Here is a 20,649-nt window from a genome sequence, read left to right as displayed (position 1 = left end):
ACAAAGATACTTTAATATATATATAATACTTTTAAAAAGTTCAAAATGTGAATAACAATTATTTTGTATATAATTACAAAAAATATTGTATTATTGACAGTAAAAAGAGAAATTATACTCTCACAAAATAAAAATAAATTCAATGCAATTTTTGACATTGCCTTCCTTTTATAATATTATCAATATCTGCTTTTATGATACTAATCTTAATTCTAAGAATGTTAGGTTGAGTGATTCCCATTTAATTATCTCTTTTAGCAATTCTGGTGTTTTTCATGCACAAAAAGAATTGTTCACAACAGTTTGTCCTGTTTGTCCAACATGCATAACAGTTATCTAGATGAAACAGTTTTCTAACACCAATTACGTCATTATGACATCAAAGTGTATCCAGTAAAACAAGAGTAATTTTTATGACATATATTTTCATTTATTTTGGTAAAGTAACTAAAAAATTTAGGGTGCCGTGGGCTGTGAGTTGGACATCCCTGGTATAGAGTATGGTTTTTTTTACTTCATTAACAATTTTTTCTTGTTGAAGCTAATTAGTTTAGAATCAACTTTACACCTTTAAGTCCCCAAAGAAACTTCTTCTAAAAATACATCTCCCCCTAAATCTGGAAGATTTTTACCCAATTTGGTAACACTGCCTGACATTTCCTGGTTTTCTCAGTGAGGAAACCCTAAATAAATTGTCATTCTCAAATCACAAAATTTCATCCAAATCACAATCCTAAAGTCAAACAAAACAAAAAGAAATAGAAACTCAATAAATAAAATAGATGGAGGAAACTATGAGGCTTTTCTGCATGGCATTGTGCATTTAAGATAGCAAACTGTTAGCAGTCTTCTGAAGGATTGTGTGCTTCAAAAACTAAAGAATTTTCTATTTAAAACACCTTAGACTTTTAGAATAGTCTAAATCATGCTTGCCTTGAGTGTGAGAGACCATGCAGAGAAACCTTAGATAGTTTCCTTCACCCATTTTTTGACAATGTCCAGTCACTTCCTCTTTGAGTATTTTAACTGGACAAAAAAGATTTTGTAATAATAATTTTAGAATGCTCTATTGAATGCACTTCAAACTATACTGCTATCTTTCATAAGAAATAAAATAGAATTTGGTCTCATGAAAAGGAAGTTTGCAGATACATGGTGACTGCCATTGAATACCACTGCTAATTACTAATTAATTTGCTACTGCTAATTACTCTTGTATATTCATACTAGCTGTTGCCCGCATCTTTGCCTGGGGGGATTTTGCAAGCAAACCCCATTTATATTCAGTATTTCAACAACCATAGTAATTGTTATATAACACCTACTGCTGAGAATGATGAGAATTGCTGAGAATCAAACAAACTATTTTCAATTTGATAAATTTTCTGAAACATTTACAATCGTTCTATAATTAAATCAATATGCAATAACAAATTCGAATTTAAAACAGTTTGAATATTTGGTTAAAAAATCGAAATATATAAAAATATTTATAACAATGTCTGAAATGTTATCAATTTAATACACCTAAGTACTCAATGAAGACTAAACATAGTTGAAAACAAAAAATCTTATCTAAAATAGTACAGTAGAAGCCATTCTTCAGGCTAAGCCTTAATCCTCTCCCTCTCCCCCACGGAGGGAATTTCCAAAAATCCCTTCTTAGTGTGCATTCTCATGGCGTACCCTAACTGTGTACAAAATTTCACCACTTTAGGTTCAGTGGTTTGCTCAGGGCGATGATGAATCAGTCAGAACAAGTAATTTTATATATTTAGATTTAGCTAGTATGTAGCAGAAGCAAAATATAGCAAAGTGCAAAGTTTTTATCTTGTGTGTGTGTGTGTGTGTGTGCGTGTGTGTGTGTGTACATACACACAGGGCCTTTCAGAGAAAATGCGAGGCCCAGGGCAACTAATATTTTAGAGGGACTTCAAAATTTAAAATAAAACTGTGGAAACTGTGGACAAGAAAATAAAGTCAGTGGTATTTAAAAATTTTTGGATTATTACATTTAATTATTTTACAGAAGCTTTGCGTGCTTTAACATTAGCAAATTCACTGATTAGTCTAAAATATGTGCTATTTGGTTAATGTTGAGTGTTGCTTGTCTATCGTAGATAGTTTTTAACTCTTTTCAGAACACTAAATGATCTCTCACCTTCTGCTACATATAGGCAAGATTAAAAAAATTCAAAGCACAATTTTTATATTGGAAAATACGTTTATGAATCCCATGTTGATAATTTCTTTAATTCTACCAGTTTCGTGCTTAGTTTAAAATTGGATTTGTAAACACGCTTAATTAAGCAGTATTAGTTCTACAATTTCATCACTTATTTCATTTTTATATTTATCTAGCAATAATTTTGTTGGAATCAATGATCACGATGTTTTGTAATGTTCTGACGTAATAAAAGGTTAGTGGCGCTCTTGACCCCTTGGGCAAGGTGACCTCGTTTCACTCTCCCCTTTCTAGTGCTGACCTTCCGGGAGTAAAGACTGTGTGTAATCTTTGTGCACTCTTTGTTCTTTTGTTACACAACTGGTTACGTTAGTCCAACTGCCTCTTTACTAAACTCTCCGAAAAGCAACATCTAGTCTAACAGGTTATGGGCCCAGTTACGGCAACAACTAATTAAGCGTAAGGAGAACACAAAAGATTTCACAATGGCGGATAAGTTACATTGCCATCACTAAATTGAACAACAACAACTATCACATTTGGAAATATAAGATGGAATTGCTGTTGATAAAAGACAAATTATGGGACGTAATACAAAAGAAAATACCCTCGATCTCAACTCATCTTGGTTAACAAAGAACGGAAAGGCGCGCGCCATGATAGGCCTCCTGATGGAAGACAATCAACTGCCATTAGTAAGAAAGGAAACTACAGCTAAAGGAACTTGGGAAGCCATAAGGAAACACCATGTTAAGTCTACACTATCAAATAAAGTTTATCTATTGAAGAAAATTTGCAATTTAAAACTAGAAGAAAACGGCAACATGGAGATACACTTGGCCAACATGGAGGAATTGATTGATCGTCTTACAGCATTGGGAGAAACTCTAGCTGAGAAATTAAAGATAGCATTATTACTTAGTAACTTGCCAGACAGCTATAACACTTTAATAACAGCACTAGAGACTCGTCCATAAGAAGAATTAACCCAGGAGTTAGTACGTAATAAATTACATGAGGAACACTCAAGAAGAAAGACCTCATCAAATGAAGAATATGAAGCAGATAAAGTATTTAAAGTGGGAGCACACCCAGTAACTCAGAAGAGGAGTTTGCTCAAAAGTTGTTATTTTTGCAAAAAACAGGGACATGTAAAGAAAGAATGTAGGAAATATGCAACATGGAAAGAAAAACATCCAAATCAGATCAACAAAATTTATGCGGAAAGTGATGAACAACATCCGGAAAAGGAATCCTATGTATGTTTTAAGACAGGAACACAAAACGAGATTTATTAATGGTACGTAGACTCGGGAGCTTTGTCACATATGTGTTGCGAGAAGCATTTATTCACAACCATTAATAGTAAACATAGAGAAAGAGTGATACTAGCCAATGGTCAAGCTCTATACACTGAAGGTAAAGGTAGTGTAATGATAACCTGCATGGATGAAAATAACGAATGACATCGAATATATATGAAAGACGTGTTATATGTACCACACCTTAAAGGAAATTTAATCTCAGTCGGAAGACTAACGAGATTAGGGTTTACCATAAAATTTGAAGGGAACATTTGTTCTATCCAGCAGCAACAGCAACAGTGAACACATGTTTGTTTAAACTCGATAAATCTCATAAAGCACTTACAGTAGTTAATGATATGAAGGAATGCATCCATTTATGGCATAGAAGATCAGTGCACCGTGACATGAACTCCATAATTTCAATGCAAAATAAACAATTGGCTACTGGAATAAATATTCAGAAATGTCGCGTATTCAAACCTTGTGAACATTGCATCGAGGCAAAGATGACTACTAAGAGTTTTCCAAAGAAATCAGAAACCAAAACCTATTAATTACTTGAATTAATACACACTGACGTATGCAGACCAATGCAAACAGCAACGTCGAGAGGCAACAAATACATTCTAACCATGATAGATGATTACAGTAGGTACACCGAAATATATCTTCTTAAACATAAAAGTGAAGTACCTGATAAAATAAAGGAATATGTAAAATATGTACAAACAAAATTTGGAAGAACTCCTCAATGAATCAGATCGGGCAGAGGAGGTGAATTTTCAAGTACCAACTTAGAGACATTCTTTAAAAATGAAGGTATTCTATGGGAAACTACGGCACTTTATTCCCCGCAACAAAATGGAGTAGCAGAAAGGAAAAATAGATATCTGACAGAAATGACAAGATGCATGTTAATTGATGCCGGATTACCAAACAAATACTGGGGAGAAGCGGTGAATAATGCAAATTACCTACAGAATAGATTAATTACTAAAGTGAGTGAAACAACTCCATACGAAAAATCGCATGGAAAGAAGCCAAGCCTCTCGCATGTAAGGATTTTCGGATGCTCAGCCTATGTTATTAAACCTAAAGATCAAAAGAAAGTAGAACCTAAAGCCACAAAACTAATTTTTGTAGGATATGAGAGAGCATCGAAAGCTTATCGATTAGTTGACACAAAAACTGATAAGATAACAATAAGCAGAAATGTTCACTTTCTGGAAAACGTCAAGCACAGAGACTCTGAAATTGATATACACGATGATAATGAAAATTCAAAACAAGTTACAATAGTTAATAATATGAATTTAAAAGAAGAATACGAAACGAAAACAAGGGAACAAGAAATGGAAGAAACTGGCGTACATTTAAGGAGATCGGAAAGAACTACTAAGGGAGTACAGTACCTCCTTTAAGGTTAATTGAAACAATAAATTTATCGGTGACTGATGATGGAGTAGAACCGAGAGAATATAGTGAAGCAATCATATGAAAACATTCCAAAGAATGGAGCAAAGCCATGGATAAGGAAATAGCAGCCATGAAAAATAACGGCACATGGAAAATTACGAAATTACCTCCAGGTAAAACTGCAGTAGGAAGCAGATGGGTATACAAAATTAAGAGAGACGAAAACAATAAAGTTAATCGTTTTAAGGCTTGTTTAGTCGCTCAAGGGTACACACAAAAGAGATACACAAAAGTATGGCTTTGACTACGATGATGTATATGCCCCCGCGATCAAAACTGCCAGCCTTCGAACACTCCTAACTATAGCCGGAATTAAGAACATGAAAGTTAAGCATTATGACATCGAAACGACTTACTTAAATGGAGACTTATCACACGAGGTATACATGAAACAACCTGAAGGATACAAAGAAGGATCACCAGACATGGTTTGCAAATTATTGAAAAATATATATGGCTTGAAACAAGGAGCGAATGAATGGAATAAAAAATTCAATGAAACATTGCTATCTAAAGGATTTAAAAGAAGTGTAGCCGATCCCTGTCTTTATACCAAAGGCCATAAAAGATGCTTGTATTTAGCAATTCATGTAGATGATGTAATAGCAATGACCACAGACGAGCATACGTTAACTGAATTTGAGACCGAAATGAAAGAAATGTTTAAAATCAAGAATTTAGCTGACTTAAAATATTATCTGGGAATACAATTTGAAAGAGACGAGAATGGAATATTTTCACTCCACCAAGAAAGATATATCAAAAATAAATTGCTGGAATTTAACTTATCCAATTCGAAACCGTCTAATATTCCTATGGATACAGGATACTTAAGAAGAAATGACATGCCTGATACATTCAAAAACAGCAATGTATACAGAAGTGCTATTGGATCTTTATTATATCTAGTGACTAACTCGCGTCTAGATATTGCGATAAGTACATCAATATTAGCGAGAAAAGTAATAAAACCTTCAGAAAGTGATTGGGTGGAAGTAAAAAGAATCTTTCGTTATCTGAATTCGACAAAAAAGAAGAAACTTAAATTAGGAAATATTGATGAAGAATTAGAACTTAAACGTTATGTAGATGCCAACTGGGGAGGCGATCGTATAGACCGAAAATCAAACTCAGGATATTTGCTCTTGCTAAAAGGAAGTCCTATCAATTGGGTTAGTAAAAAGCAACAGTGTGTAGCACTTTCATCCACCGAAGCAGAGAATGTAGCCTTGGCAGAAGCTACCCAGGAAACTGTATGGATGAAACGACTTCTAGAAGAAATAAATTTACTGATTACAGCACCTATCAAAATATTTGAGGACAATCAAAGTTGTATTCGACTTTTAGAATTAGGAAAAGCACAACAGCGCACAAAACATATCGACACAAAATACCATTTTGTACGCGATTTAAAGAATTTGGGAGAAATTACTGTAATCTATTGTCCGAGTGAACGGATGACGGCCGATTTGTTAACAAAGCCGTTAGACACGAATAAGGTTAAGAAATTTACTTGCAATATCGGATTGTATTAACGATCAATCGTTGAGGGAGTGTGTTGAAATCAACGATTGCGATGTTTTGTAATGTTCTGACGTAATAAAAGGTTGGTGGCACTCTTGACCCCTCGGGCAAGGTGACCTCGTTTCACTCTCCCCTTTCTAGCGCTGACCTTCTGGGAGTAAAGACTGTGTGTAATCTTTGTGCACTCTTTGTTCTTTTGTTACACAACTGGTTACGTTAGTCCAACTGCCTTTTTACTAATCTCTCTGAAAAGCAACATCTAGTCTAACAAATTTTGCCTTTGAAACTATATTCTCTTGATCATTTCATTAAATTTCCATAAAACTTCAAAAATTTGCAAATTGAAGAAATTGCTTGAAATTGACATGTAAATCCATCTATTATTGAATTGGCAATTTTGTTTCAAAGGCAAAATGAAAATATTCTTCATCAGGTTTTTGGTCTTTTAATCAATGATTTATTTCAAATTCTGGAGTGATTCATTTTCGGTTGCAATTTTTTTACATTCAGAAGGATTTCAGAGAGCCTTCAGAGGATTACAAGGGATTTCAGAAAGGCCTATATATTCTGTTATTGTATTACTGGTACCAGACACTGAAAAGGCTTTATTGTCCAGCTAGGGAACTTTTAGTTTGATCATAAATTCTATATCTGCTTTAGCTATGGACAGTTGAGGAAAAAAGTGTTTTCTATATTAAAAATTGGAAAAGTTTCTCTCAAGTATTTTTTTGGGGAATTTAACTGTAAAATTAAGGCTGTTCTACAAGCTGTGACATTGCTTTGCCTTCTCCTATATTTTTGTCTAACATATTGAGTTGCCAAGTTGAGGCCCCTAATATTGCGAGGCCCAGGGCAGATGCCCTCCTGTCCCCCCTCTGATTGGCCCCATACCAAGTACATACTATATAAACTTGGTGTTAGCGGTTAGATAAGTGAAGAGGTTGAAGCATTGGCCTACTGCTCTGGGAAACTAAGATTGAATCCAGGCAAACAATTTCCCAAAAAATTCTTGGGTTTGTCTTAGGTTTGTTGAGCCCCACCTCTCACCACTTGCTGTCCCCATTGTAGGCCTGGATGAAAACAAAGTGGATATAATTAAAAAGGCACTCTTAATGTCAACAGTGCAGAGAGATGGATATGGAAAAATATGTATAAACTGTAGTCTGGTTTACAGTTTTTATTGTTTGACTATTTTTCAAGTAAAAAGATGATAAAATAAATATACATACATTTATCTTTAGTTTTAATAAAAGTTTCTTGTTTTGCGACATCTACCACATCACCGACTGCATCAGAAAAAGAGACTTCATGATTGGTTCTTCGAGGTGAAGGAGATCTTTCAATGGGTGTTGGGGATCTTCCCCTTGTTCTGGGTGGAGTTGGGGATTGATGTCTGGAACAGACTGGTGAAGGTGATCTAGATCTCGGTCTTTCATGCATCTCTTGTCCGTTTGGTCTCAAATGCCCATTTTTATGCTGAAAGTTTTTATTAATATTTTAAATATTGAAAAATTTACCTTAATAAAAATATACAAAGGTTAATTACAGTATATTTTATGTATATATAATTAATTAGTAATCATTATGGTATTGATAATTGTAAAAAAAATTTATTTTATCATTTTGAACTATTTTATATATGACATTTTATATAATATTTTCAACCTTAAATTTTATAATGCAAGTCTATAATTGATTATGGAATGATTTAGTCAAATGTTTCTAAATGAACTTTTTAAATGTTTTTAAACAGACAAAAATGTATGATATTTATGATGATTATTATAGAAATTTGCTTAAAATTCCTGTAAGACAGTTAATAAAACGTGCCAAAAACTGGAAAATTCAAAAATGTACACAAGAACCTTGAATAAATAACAACTAATTAATACAATATATTCTTGCAAATCAAATGAAAAAATGAAATATATAATACGTTTAAATTATATTATTTGGTAATTTATTAAAATGAAAAATTTAAAATTTTTAAATTTTAGTTTTGAATATGTTCCAAGATTTGAATTATCAAAGTATATAGTTTTAAAATTTTTTGACATACACAGTTTCTAATACATATAAAGTTAAATAATAAATTTTGAAAAAATTTAACTTATTTTCCAAATTACTTTTAATTACAGGCATTTTATAATAATTTAAAAATAATGATATAATAATAATTTTAGTGAATAGTACTGTATTTAACAATGCTTGAGAAATCTTTGAATAGTTCTAAATTAATTTTTATTGACATGCTTTATTACAGTTTTTCCATTTAAATAATTTGTAATTAAATTATAATTTCAAATGACATGAAATATTAAAATTTCATTTATATTAAGATTACGATAATTTTTCTATTTGATTATATCTAGTTACATAAAACATCAGCCTAGCAATTTGTAAATTACAAACCAAATCAATGCCTTGTTAATTATAATTAATTGGAAAATACAATCAGATTTGAATGATGATAAACTCACTTCAGGATTATCCATCGTCCCATGGGTATTGGATGACGAAGGCTGACGTGAATTGGTGTCGCGTATTTCGTTACCCTAGTGATGCCCCAAATCATTGATGTTAGACAGGTACAAATTGCAATCAACTGTAACACCATAACTTCAAAAAGATAAACAAATACCACAAAATTCTCATATAGATTATAATAAAATTAATCAGCTTCCAAATCAGGAGGGCAGAAAAATTCAAGAAATAAAATAAACAAATTAAAAAATTGTTCTGTAGCAGAGAATCAATTTTGGAATAAGGTTTCATAATATATCTTAATTATACATTTTCTGTAATTTTTACAAGATTAAATAAAAGTTTTGATTTTATCATTTTTATTTAGTGGTATAGGTAATAATAATTATTATTGTACGATTTAGCTTTTAAAAGCTGAACAGGAAGATTAAGGAGATGAGGAAGGAATTCCGAAAATTTTCAATTATAATTTCTAAAAGTTACACCAAAAATAAAGCTTTTGTCTTTTTTTTTTTAAAGGTGAGTTTTTAAAAAATCATAAATGCCAATTGGCAAGCACCAAATCCAACAGAGGGCATTGTTTTTGAGCCAAGATGGCTGCCGAAACAGGTAAGGAACCGACCACGTCGTTACCGATAGAAACTGAATCGGCTCAGGCACTGAACAAACACGTGGTCGGTTCCTTACCCATTTCAGCAGCCATCTTGGCCCAAAAACAGCACCCTCTGTTGGATTTGGCGCTTGCCAATAACTAGTAAAATTTTCATTAAGTCTGACCCAATTCAAGATATGACTCCCTACCCTGCTTATCTCTAATGTTAATAGCATAAATGCCCATATGAAAAAATATTTCTGTTAAATTTCAAAACTATTGGTCTATGAAGTCTTGAGATATAAAGCAATATACAGGTGTACACATAATTTTTTCCTGTATTTTTGATGTATTTGGAATCAGTAGACCTTAACCACTCAGCAGTGACCAATAGATATATCCGTCAAGGGTGATCATGTGGCACTGGTGACCAATGGTTATATCTGCAAAATTCTTTTGTGGATATCGCCAAAAACTACTGCAAAAAAATAATTCACATAAAAAAAAAGAATTATGTAACAATAAAAAAAAGACTTTTCTTTACTAGACATAACTGTTTACAAAATCTTTTCCAAAATGGTAATGAGAAAAAATGCATGGGAAAATACTTTAAAAATTTCCCACGTTTATTCTCCACTACATAGGGATAGCACCATACCTGACTAACCCACTGAAGAAAGGTTAAGATGTCAAGAAATGCAAAAACTCAAAGTCAAAATTTGACAAATTACAATACTTTCCTTCTGTTACCTTACATCTGAGAAAATAAAATTTGAGTTAATGCTAAAATGTTGATTTAGAAATTATGTAAAACCAAAATTGTCATCACTTAATAATGACATTTTTATTAACAAAGAAAGAAAATACAATAAACTTTTGAATTTAACAAATTCAAATTAATTTAGTAGAACAATTTTCAGATTAGATTAGTTTAATCATTCATTTTTTTTAATCCTTTATTTTATATATGCTATATGCTTCTTTATATAGTCTACTAAATGAAGTCATTTAAGTTTGTAAATTTGAATATGTTTACTCCATGGAATTTTATAAATTCAATTAGTTAAGAATTAGTTTTACTGCACAGAATGCAACATATTATGATTTGGTAATATATTTGAAGAAATGAATACAAAATGGTAGTCACTGATGATAAAACCATGCTATATCTCTGTTAAAGCAATAAATGTTGGGTTCTCAAATGTTTTCAACTTGATCAACAGGTGTCATTGTCAGGTATTTTCAACTCTCTGGAACATTTTTATGGTGGTTCTATATTCGAATGATGAGAAATTCAAATGTATAAATGTTCAAACACTTTGTCCAAATATCAAATATACCAAAAATGTAACAAACAGTGTAAATATGTGAAACTGAATGAATTAAAATAAATAAAATACAAATATACTAAACACAATATACAGAATTATATTGACAGAGTGCACATTATGTATTATATGATCAAAAATAGTGCAGTAAAATCTAATATGTAAAATGCACTCTGTCGATATAATTTGTATAGTTTGTTTGTGTCTAGTTTAAATTTTATGAATCTAAGGCTTGTTAACCAAGTTGAAAACTTCATAATCCACAAAATTTTAAGGTGTGTTCATTTATGTTTATATATTACAGTTATTCATTCTGTACCATCAGAATGAAATGTTATAAGAGAGCACTAACTTTTTAATATCTGTTATAAAATCTACAAAAATGTAATTCCATATCTTTGGTTTTTATGAAAGAGGAAAGTGTATAAGCTAAATATTATCTAATAGTATCAGTAGACTTTCGTGAAGTGATAAAAATAATAAAAAAGTTAATCCTAGGAGCAATACATATTAGATATTTATGATCTCACTGTATATGTTCTAATCAGACAAGTGAGTGTGAATTTGACTTATGTTCATAGAATATCCAATAGATTTCCAATAATGTATGATAATGATGCATTTTGTTGAGTATACATTCTAGCACTGCATTCAAGTACAGTACACCAAATACATACATTGCTCAAACAAAATAAATTGTCCAACAGTTACTGGCAAATTGATCTATGCAGATGTCCACCAATTCTTTAGGAGGGACACTTTACTACATATTGTGCCTTACATCTGTTCTTGCCCCCCTTCGCCACGTGGTGGGTCTAACTCACAGTCAGTGGAGAGGAGTTATGTAATTCAGGGGTGTGTGACCGAGGGGTGAGTGTTTTATGGACAGGGTGTGTCTCAGGGAGAGGGGTGAAGGGAAGCAGAGAGTGGAGAAAACGGGAGATGAGTAAGGATAGTGGAGTGAAGTGCAGGAATGAAGATATAGAGCCTGTGCAAGCAAGTCCGTAGAGATTTTTAGAACTATGAAACTTTTTCCTACCTGGAGTGGAAGACAAGAAAAGATTGTCGAAGCCCTATTTATGTCGATATGTTTCCATGTATTCTTGTTACGTCAGCTTGAGCAATTTATTGTCGGGAGATTTTTGTCATCGATTCGCGATATACTAGATTTGTCGGACTCTGTATTCTTGTGTCTCATCTTTATCTTGGGAGTACTGTATTCTCCCAAGTATATTAAAGAAATATTGTTATAGAATTCAATGGTTGTCTTGTCTAGTCCCTATTGAGTCCAGTGGATTCCCCTTAATAAGCGTTTGTTTCCACCAAGCACGCTTGTTATAAATTTATCCCCTGGTTGAGCACTTATATTTTATCGTCTTGATTCATTCACACGATATTTTGTACCCCCACAATATGTTTCAAGGATGGCTTCAGCAAGTTTTAACAAATTTTCTTTTTGAAACAGGAAAAAGCAAAGTATATGATGTGCTTGAGCAATTTTTAAAAGAAGCTAGAACAAATGGACATGTCAAACAATTTAGATGTGATGGAGGTGCAGAGTTTGTCAACAAAAGAGTTGCTGAATTGCTCACAAACAGAGGGATAGAACAATGGATTCTTCCACCTTATATACCTGAGCAAAATGATGCAGCTGAATGTAAAAATTGTACCATTGTGGAAACAGCACATTCTATGTTGAATCCAAGCAAATTACCGAAAGGATCATGGGCAGAAGCATGCAACACTGCCGTATATCTTTTGAATTGTGCTGGAAAATCTTCAGTTAGAACAAAGCCCCTTATGAATTATGGTATGGTCGACCAGTAGGAAGACTTGATCATCTTTGAATTTTTGGCACTGGATGCTAATGTAAGCAAGAAATTTCAATCAAAGTTTGACAATAAAGCTATTTTTGGACAGATGGTTGGGTACGTGGTCTGTTCAAAAAGTATCGGACCTTTTTTTTTTCCGCGTAAACCAATGATGCACGAGAGGCCTCCTTCGGTGGAGTTGTGGAGGGGACAGTCATGCACAGCCCTGAATTTTTTCCCGCCTGCAGGAAGTGTCAGTCGTTGGCAATCGGCCTATGAGTGAGGTCATGTAGTGCGCTCTCGTCGGATTCCACTAAGCTGGAAAATGACTGAACAACGTGAGCAGCGATATTACATCAAATTTTGCCAAAAAACCTTGGCGATACCCGAGTGTAAACCATTCGCAAGATTCAGCAGGCTTTCGGGGACGATCCTCGAGGCCAAAAAAAGCACGGCAGGTCCGTGGCAATATCAAAGGTCATGTTGACAGTTTTTTCGACTCTCATGGGGTGGTGTGTCATGAGTACAAACCACAAGGCCAAACCATCGCAAAGGAGTACTACCAGGAGGTCCTTCGTCATCTTTCCGATGCTGTGCGATGCAAACAACCGGATCTGTGGTCGATCAAAACTTGGCAGCTCCATCGTGATAATGCATCAGCCCATTCATCGCCAAACACAATACTCCTGTGGTTCGTCACGCTCCTTGCTCTCCCCACATGGCTCCGTGTGACCTTTGGCTATTTCCCAAGCTGAAAATGCCGCTAAAAGGAATTTAGTCGAGAGAAGACATCGTGCGGAATCCGATGGACCGGCTGATGGCCATTCCAAAAGATGCGTTCCAACAGTGTTTCCAGCAATGGCAGGAATACTGGGAAAAGTGTATACATTACCAAGGAGACTACTTTGAAGGGGATTAGGGTTTTGTACCTCAAAGTCAATAAATTTATTTTTGCCAACCAAAGGTCCGATACGTTTTGAACACACCATGTATGTTAACAATAAGGATGGATTTTGAGTTTGGATTCCTTCTAAAAGGAAAATGGTTATGAGTCATGATGTGAAATTCAAAGCAGAAGTTGTCTGCAATCGGCACAGTGATACTGTGGAATTTGACTTTCCTCAAGAGTAGCTTCTAACATTGAGTTGGTCCAATTCATTGTCTGAGGTGAAGGAATGAACTGGAGGAAGTCAGGTGCCAAAACAGAGAAAATCAAATCAAAACCGAAGAATTTATCACGGCGTCTTCTGGAGGAAGCAAAAATTGGAGTGAATGTGATAAAAGAGAAGAATCAATTGAACTTTTATCAAAACAAATTACTGAAACTTCTGACAAAGGAAACTGGAGAAGCAAGAGATAGCAAGGTAAACCATCCTGAATGGAAAGCAATGAATTCTTAATGATGACAGGAGTTGTTGCTGGGGAATCAAAGATCCAAACTCATTTTCTGAAGCATTGCAATTGAATGAGAGTTATGGATGCAAGCCATTTATGAAGAAATGAAATCTCTAAAAGTCAACTAACCTCCAATTATTGTTTTTTTTTTATCTGATGGATGCACAAGTTTTGAAAAACTGTTGGGTTCTGTACAAGTAAACTACAAATGATTGAAGCACTTGATTTAAAGCTTGGTTAATTGCAAAAGGTTATGTCCAAAAATCAGGAATTGACTACAAGGAAACATTTAGTCCGGTTGCATGTTATGACACCATTTGGACCTTGTTAGTGGTAGCAGCTGCAAAGAATATGCAGTTGGAACAGTTTGATGTAAAGACAGCTTTTCTGAATGGCATACTTGAAGATAAAGTGTATTTGGAACAACCAGAGGGTTTTGATGATGGTACCAATTGGGTATGTCTCCTGAAAAAAGTCTATGGGCTTAAACAGACACCACATTACTGGAATAAATGATTCATCGGATTTATGGGAAAAGCAAGTTTTCAAAACAGTATTGCAGATCATTGTCTTTTTTATCTAAACCATAACAAAAATTGACTCTCCATTACAATTTATGTAGATGATGGTCTGATTGTCAGCAGCAACAGGAAAGAGACTGCTTATTTTTTGAGAGCTCTGCAACAAGAATTCAATATGACAATGGGATCTCTCGACAGTATTCTTGGTGGCATGGAATGGCATGAAAATAAAACAATATGAAGATGGATCAATTACAATAAGTCAAGAAAATTACACAAAAAGAATATTAGAAATATTCCAAATGGCTGAATCAGATGCAGTCTCAAGCCCTGTTGGCTGTGAAGAAAGTGATCTTGATGAGCTAGTGGGCTGTCTCATTTATCTTGCAACAGTGTCTCATCCAGATATTGCCTTTGCAGTGAATAAAGCTGCTCGAGTGATAGAGAAACCAACTGTTCAAAATTGGAATCAGGTAAAATGTATATTTTGGTACTTGAAAGATATGAACTGGGGCATCATTTATAATAAAGAAGAAAAATTGAAAGTCTACAACAATGCTGATTTTGCTGGTGACAAAAAAAATAAGATGTTCAATAACTGGAATCATTGCAAAGTTTTAAGGTGGAACTATATCATGGACTAGCCAATTACAAAAAGTAGTGGCAACCTCCACAACTGAAGCAGAGATTATCTCAGCAAATGAAGGAGCATTGTTGATTAGATTATATGCAAATTCTGATAATGAAAGGGATGAAGGGAGAGTTTTTGAAAACATTTGAATTTTCTGTTTTGTGTTGTTCTATATAAAGCAATTATTTGCTTACTTTATTCAGGTTTATTAAAACAGAAATGTTCTGAAGTTACAGATCTCTGCAAATAAAATGCTCAATCTTAATTATTCACTTTTGGATTAAACCTTGTTCAATGAAATCCTAACTATGTCAATACTGTTGTTCAAAAGCTATAAACGATTTGAACAAATTTCTTTAGCAATGATTTTGTTTTCCATGCAACATTAGATCTTTTATTGAATTCATCTGAATTATGTCATTACTCAACAATTTAGTTTGTTATAATAATTATGTTTATGATAATTTTTTTATTATTGTAATGTAAAGAAAATATCATTGTAAGTCAAGAAGTAATTACAAGAATCTATTATAATTTCTTACAAATATGCCATGAACTGGAAAAATTTTGTTATTGAAGATTATACTATGACATAACTTTTTTCTATATTTTTTGTATTATTATTATATTATTTAACATTTTAAACAATAGTTTTGAATATAAAACTCATGTTAAGAAGAATTTTGAATAATTACAATATTAATTAAAATTAAATAATTATATATTTCAATTGAAAAAACATTTAATAATAAATGAAAGAAATATGACTACACTGATTTTTTTTAATCAAAAGAATATACAATCTGAAAATTGCTCTTTGTTTTACTTTGAAAGAATTATAAATATATATCAATGTAATTTTCACCTATTTTGAATTTGAAAAGATTAAAATATTAATTTTCTTCTATAAATATTAGTATTGTTTCCACNAGTGTATATATACATATATATATATATATATATATATTATTTATTGAATTTATTAAAATTTTCTGTTATAAAACATCAAATCTGCATCATCATATGTTATAATTTAAGTATCACAATTTTTTTGAATATAAAAATACTCTCCACCTTTTTTCAGAACTCAGAATGAATTATGGTACATACTTGATTTTTCAATTTTTTTCTACTAATAACATCAATGTATCAATAAAAATAATAATAATTAAACTATTATATAAGCTAGAAAAAACTTATTATTATACAATTATTAGCTTATATTACAGAGTAATAAAATTTTCAAAACAATTGAAAACAAAACATTGGAGGTTTTGTGGCTTGAACAAGCAATTTTTATACTTTTCATTTATTTTTCTGTTATTTCTTAAACTTTCAATTCACTTCTATTGTCTTCAATTCCTTTGTTCTTATAACAAGCTACTTCCAGGCTTTCTTTTTATATCTCTCTACTTTTATTGGCTGGTCTTAGGCAGCACTTTTTTCAATATTGTATTATATTGAAAAGGTCATCACCAAGATTTTCAGAGACTGGTAATCCAAGGAGAACAAAACAAAGAAAGAAAAAAAAAATACCCAATCTCAAATTTTTCAGTTCTTTATTTTGTCTAAGATGTAGTTAAATCATGTCTCCCCTATTCTTAAAAAAAAGTGCTGCCAACCACACTTTCTTTTTACTCTCTTTTAATTTTCAAACTTATTAACAGATTTACCTTTTTCTTTATGTCCATTTGATGTAAGTTTTGGTTAAAATTTCACATGAGCAATACCATTGTCAGTCATAACCATATGTTTTCCTTGTAAAAGTTATTGTAACACTTAAATTAACACAATTTTACTTAAATTATTAATCAAATTAAATAAAGTTTTGCTAATATTTGCTATTATAGTATAATTTATAAGTATATAGACCCGAATATTAAAATGAAAATGTTAGTTATTCTTAATATTAAAAAAAAAAATCAGAATTTTTTTAAACTTTAATTACAGGTATCTCTTGTATAACACAGCATTTCTATCAATACAACATGGTTTTGCTCTAATCAGGTTTGAAAACTGTGGAAATCCACCACACAAAATTTTACAATTCTTAAGTGCAAACTCCATTATTCAATATTTTTTTAATTCAAGTAAGCATGCTTTTTGTCTCAATTTGTCCATGGATTTTAGAGTATTAATAAAATTTTCAATTTGTTTTGTGCTTGTGATCAGGTTTACGTTAATGAAAACTGATAGGAAAGTTAGGACAAGGAAGAAAAAGTTTTACTATCAACCATAGGTAAGTAATCATTCATAAAAATGACAAATGAAATACAGTAATATTTTGATATTTGAACTGTTTCTAACTCAAACAATTCAGAAGTCAAACACAAATTCTGGAGGGGGAAAATTTTAGTACTCAATATAGGCTAGTATGCTATTCATGCCAAATAATATTAATTGGTAATTAAAACTCACTGTGTTTAGCGTTACTAATCGTTTTTTCACTCGTTCGAGCGCTTTTGACGAATATATTTCCGTCAAAAGCGCTCGAACGAGGATGATATTTTGCCGGGATGATGTATGGAAACCTCAGGGGCCATACATCATCCCGGCAAATGCATTTCAACCTGCACATTATGTGGATGCCACCATAGCCGTCCTACTAAGAAGAGCGTTTTTGCTCCCATTGACACAGGATCTCATAAACAGCGAGTTAAACAATATTAGTTTAGCAGTACGTGCAGTGGGTTTCTCACATGCTAAGTACACACATGTACTCAACAAGGTCAAGAGACGCTGTTCCCAATCTCTAAGTTAACTAGTAGGAGGGAAGTTATACCCGTACAACCGGCCTTTCCATACCTCGGTCCACTTTCTCTACGCATATGCCGCATATTTAAACAACATGGTCTACTCCTGCCCCTTGCTCTGTTACCTAACTTGCGCAGACTGCTCTGCAATGACCGAGACAAGTTTTCCACCCTTGAGAAATCAGGAATTTATGCGGTTCCATTAGAAAATCCCGTAACAGGGAATAGCATGAAATACATTGGGGCCACAGCAAGAATGTTGGCAACCTGCCTGACTGAACACCAGGATGATATAACAAAAAGAAGATGCAGCACTGAACTGGCAAGAAGGGTATGCGACATGAATTACGACCCATTATGGACCCACTCCACTATACTCAGGACATGCAATGACTGAAGACTACTCTTTATATGGGAGTCAATATATATAACAACACTTGAAACATGCAACACGCCTACTCTGGAGCTGCCTAATATATGGATTGCCTTATACAAACAATTAAATGGCGAGTTACATCACATGTCACGGCACTGACAGGAAGCACTACCACGCATGCGCCGTATTTCGTCATATTCGAAACGTCACACACAATTCAAATCGTAGCAGACTCATATCAAAAAATTATTTAATTTTAAATTTATATGTGTTCTTCTCTTGAACAGTCATGTTCGATTAAAACATTCTATTCGCCTGAAGACAACGGAAATATATTCGTCGAAAGTGCTTGAACGAGTGAAAAAACGATTAGTAACGCTAAACACAGTGAGTTTTAATTACCAATTAATATTAATTGGTGTGAATAGTATACTAGCCTATATTGAGTACTGAAATTTTCCCCCTCCAGAATTTGTGTTTCCTCAAACACATTGAATTTCCTCAAACACATTGCTTCTGGTACAGGTAATTTTTGTTGCCAAAGTCGTTGTGGTTGTAGTTGCTGATGATACAATTTTTTCTTTATTTTTTAAAATTGTCTGTATTGTTGAAGTTGACAAATTTAATGCAGTGCCGATATCAGATTGCTGTTCACCTGCATCTAATCGTCTGAGCACCTGCATTTTAGTTTCCAGCAAAATGCTTTTTCTTGTCACTTTACTTTCTTTTTCTTTGCAATCACCCATTGTAAAAACTAAAAAATGCCGTATTTATCACAATAAAATAAAATAATATGTTTATATCTTTATACACAAAATAAAGTTGATGACCGATCATAAATCAACTGTGACGCAGCAAACATGCGTTCGGGGAATTGCAACACTGTGTGCAATCTCGGAAAATTCCAATACTACCGCGTAATACTGAAACACATTAAGCGGGTCTTACTGTAGTTTAATTTGATTATTTTGGGTGATTTTAATGAGTGTATGGGTAACAGAAATGTTATCCCTACATGTATTTATTTCACTTTTTGTATTGATTTTGATAGGAGTCACAGATCATCTAAGGATGTTGTTGTGAATAGTAGAGGTTGGAAACTGCTTGAATAGTGTTGACTAAAATTTAATCATTTTAAGAAAGGATGTTAAAGACAATTATATGTTTGTATCTAGTTTGGGTAGTTTGATTATTGATTTTGGTGTGATATTTCCATGTATCTGGGGCTCTGTTAAGACTTTTTTGTTGCTAGTTGTGTTTTATCTGATCATTGCCCCTTAATTTTGTATTTGGGTGATCTACCACAAGTTTGGATAGATAATATTGTGTGGCTTACCACCTGAGTATTAATGATAATCCCCCCCAAAATCCAGTCTAAGTGGAAAGATGAGAAATGGCAAAAAAGGAAACCCTGAGGATATGAGGGCAGACAGAAGTGTGAGGAGAAAAGCAGGTCAAAAAAAGGAGAGGAGGCATGGAGTGTGGAGAGAGAGGTAGCTGAGCAGACTCAGGGAGATTTGAATGTTGAGTGTTAAGGGATTTCTGAAGTCTGTTGGGAATTATAAAGCTTGAACATTTGTGTAATAGAGTCTATTTTTGTTACTAACTGTTACTAACTACGGTTTAACTCTGGACATTAATGATATCATTTGTCATATTGTGTCCCAAGAACAGTGGATTGGCGTTTTATACCTATCACTTGGTTCCATTGTTCCATTTTTAGCTGTAGTTATTGTTACCTATGTTTAGACTTCTTTGTTTATTTTTTTTTTTAATAACAGATTCGTTCTGTTTTCCCCACAATTGGTCACTTATGACAGAATATTTTGGAATAATGAATTGATAAATTGTTTGTGTATCCTTGAAGAAAATTTAACAAAAAGATTGTATGTTTCTTTGTTGGACTTGGGTAATGTAATTGTTGAGACTGCTAAACATTATGGGTTTAAAATTCATTTAATAATATTCAAAGATCATATTAATAATAATTGGTTTGGTTTGGACTATCATTTATTGATTAGAGCCAGAAAGAGAGCTTGATTGGTTTTTTAAAAAAGTGGTTTGGAGTCTCATTATAGAATATTTGTTGTGTATCATAGTTTAGTTAAGAAAATTTGTTTAACTAAGAAGAAAAGGTTCCTGATTACTGTACAGAATTCTGGTAGTTTCTGTAAGGTCTCGTTTTATGCGGTGGATACGTTCTACAGAAAAGCGCATATAAAAAATTCGCATAAAAAAAGACTTTTCTTTACTAGACATAACTGTT

At 33.0% G+C, this 20,649-nt stretch overlaps 2 protein-coding genes across 3 annotated transcripts in view; one reads left to right on the top strand and one right to left on the bottom strand.

Moving 5' to 3' along the window:
- Positions 1 to 20,649, bottom strand: part of LOC111642413 (voltage-dependent calcium channel type A subunit alpha-1-like) — a 46,968-nt gene that overhangs the window by 7,404 nt on the left and 18,915 nt on the right. The window contains exons 1-2 of one of the 2 annotated variants that reach the window (XM_023388758.1): positions 8,973 to 9,480; positions 7,722 to 7,968 (exon numbers count right to left, since the gene is read on the bottom strand). In XM_023388758.1, coding sequence (XP_023244526.1) covers positions 7,722 to 7,968; positions 8,973 to 8,987 — 262 coding nt within the window. In that variant the 5' untranslated portion in view covers positions 8,988 to 9,480. Of the gene's footprint in view, positions 1 to 7,721; positions 7,969 to 8,972; positions 9,481 to 20,649 lie in introns of those variants that run through there. The other variant, XM_023388760.1, reaches the window with a different exon arrangement.
- On the top strand, positions 14,926 to 15,267 carry LOC111642414 (uncharacterized mitochondrial protein AtMg00810-like). The gene has a single exon (XM_023388761.1). The coding sequence runs from the start codon at positions 14,926 to 14,928 to the stop codon at positions 15,265 to 15,267; it is 342 nt and encodes a 113-aa protein (XP_023244529.1).

Source organism: Centruroides sculpturatus, unplaced genomic scaffold (assembly GCF_000671375.1).
Source record: "Centruroides sculpturatus isolate CEXI.00-Female unplaced genomic scaffold, Cexi_2.0 scaffold1659, whole genome shotgun sequence".
In the NCBI taxonomy this organism is placed as follows: Eukaryota; Metazoa; Arthropoda; class Arachnida; order Scorpiones; family Buthidae; genus Centruroides; species Centruroides sculpturatus.
Note: the sequence above shows the minus strand (reverse complement) of the source record. Positions and strands in the feature narration are given on the sequence as shown.

Excerpts from the sequence above, each read along its gene's own strand:
- LOC111642414 (XM_023388761.1), top strand. The coding sequence starts at position 14,926 with ATGGCTGAATCAGATGCAGTCTCAAGCCCTGTTGGCTGTGAAGAAAGT.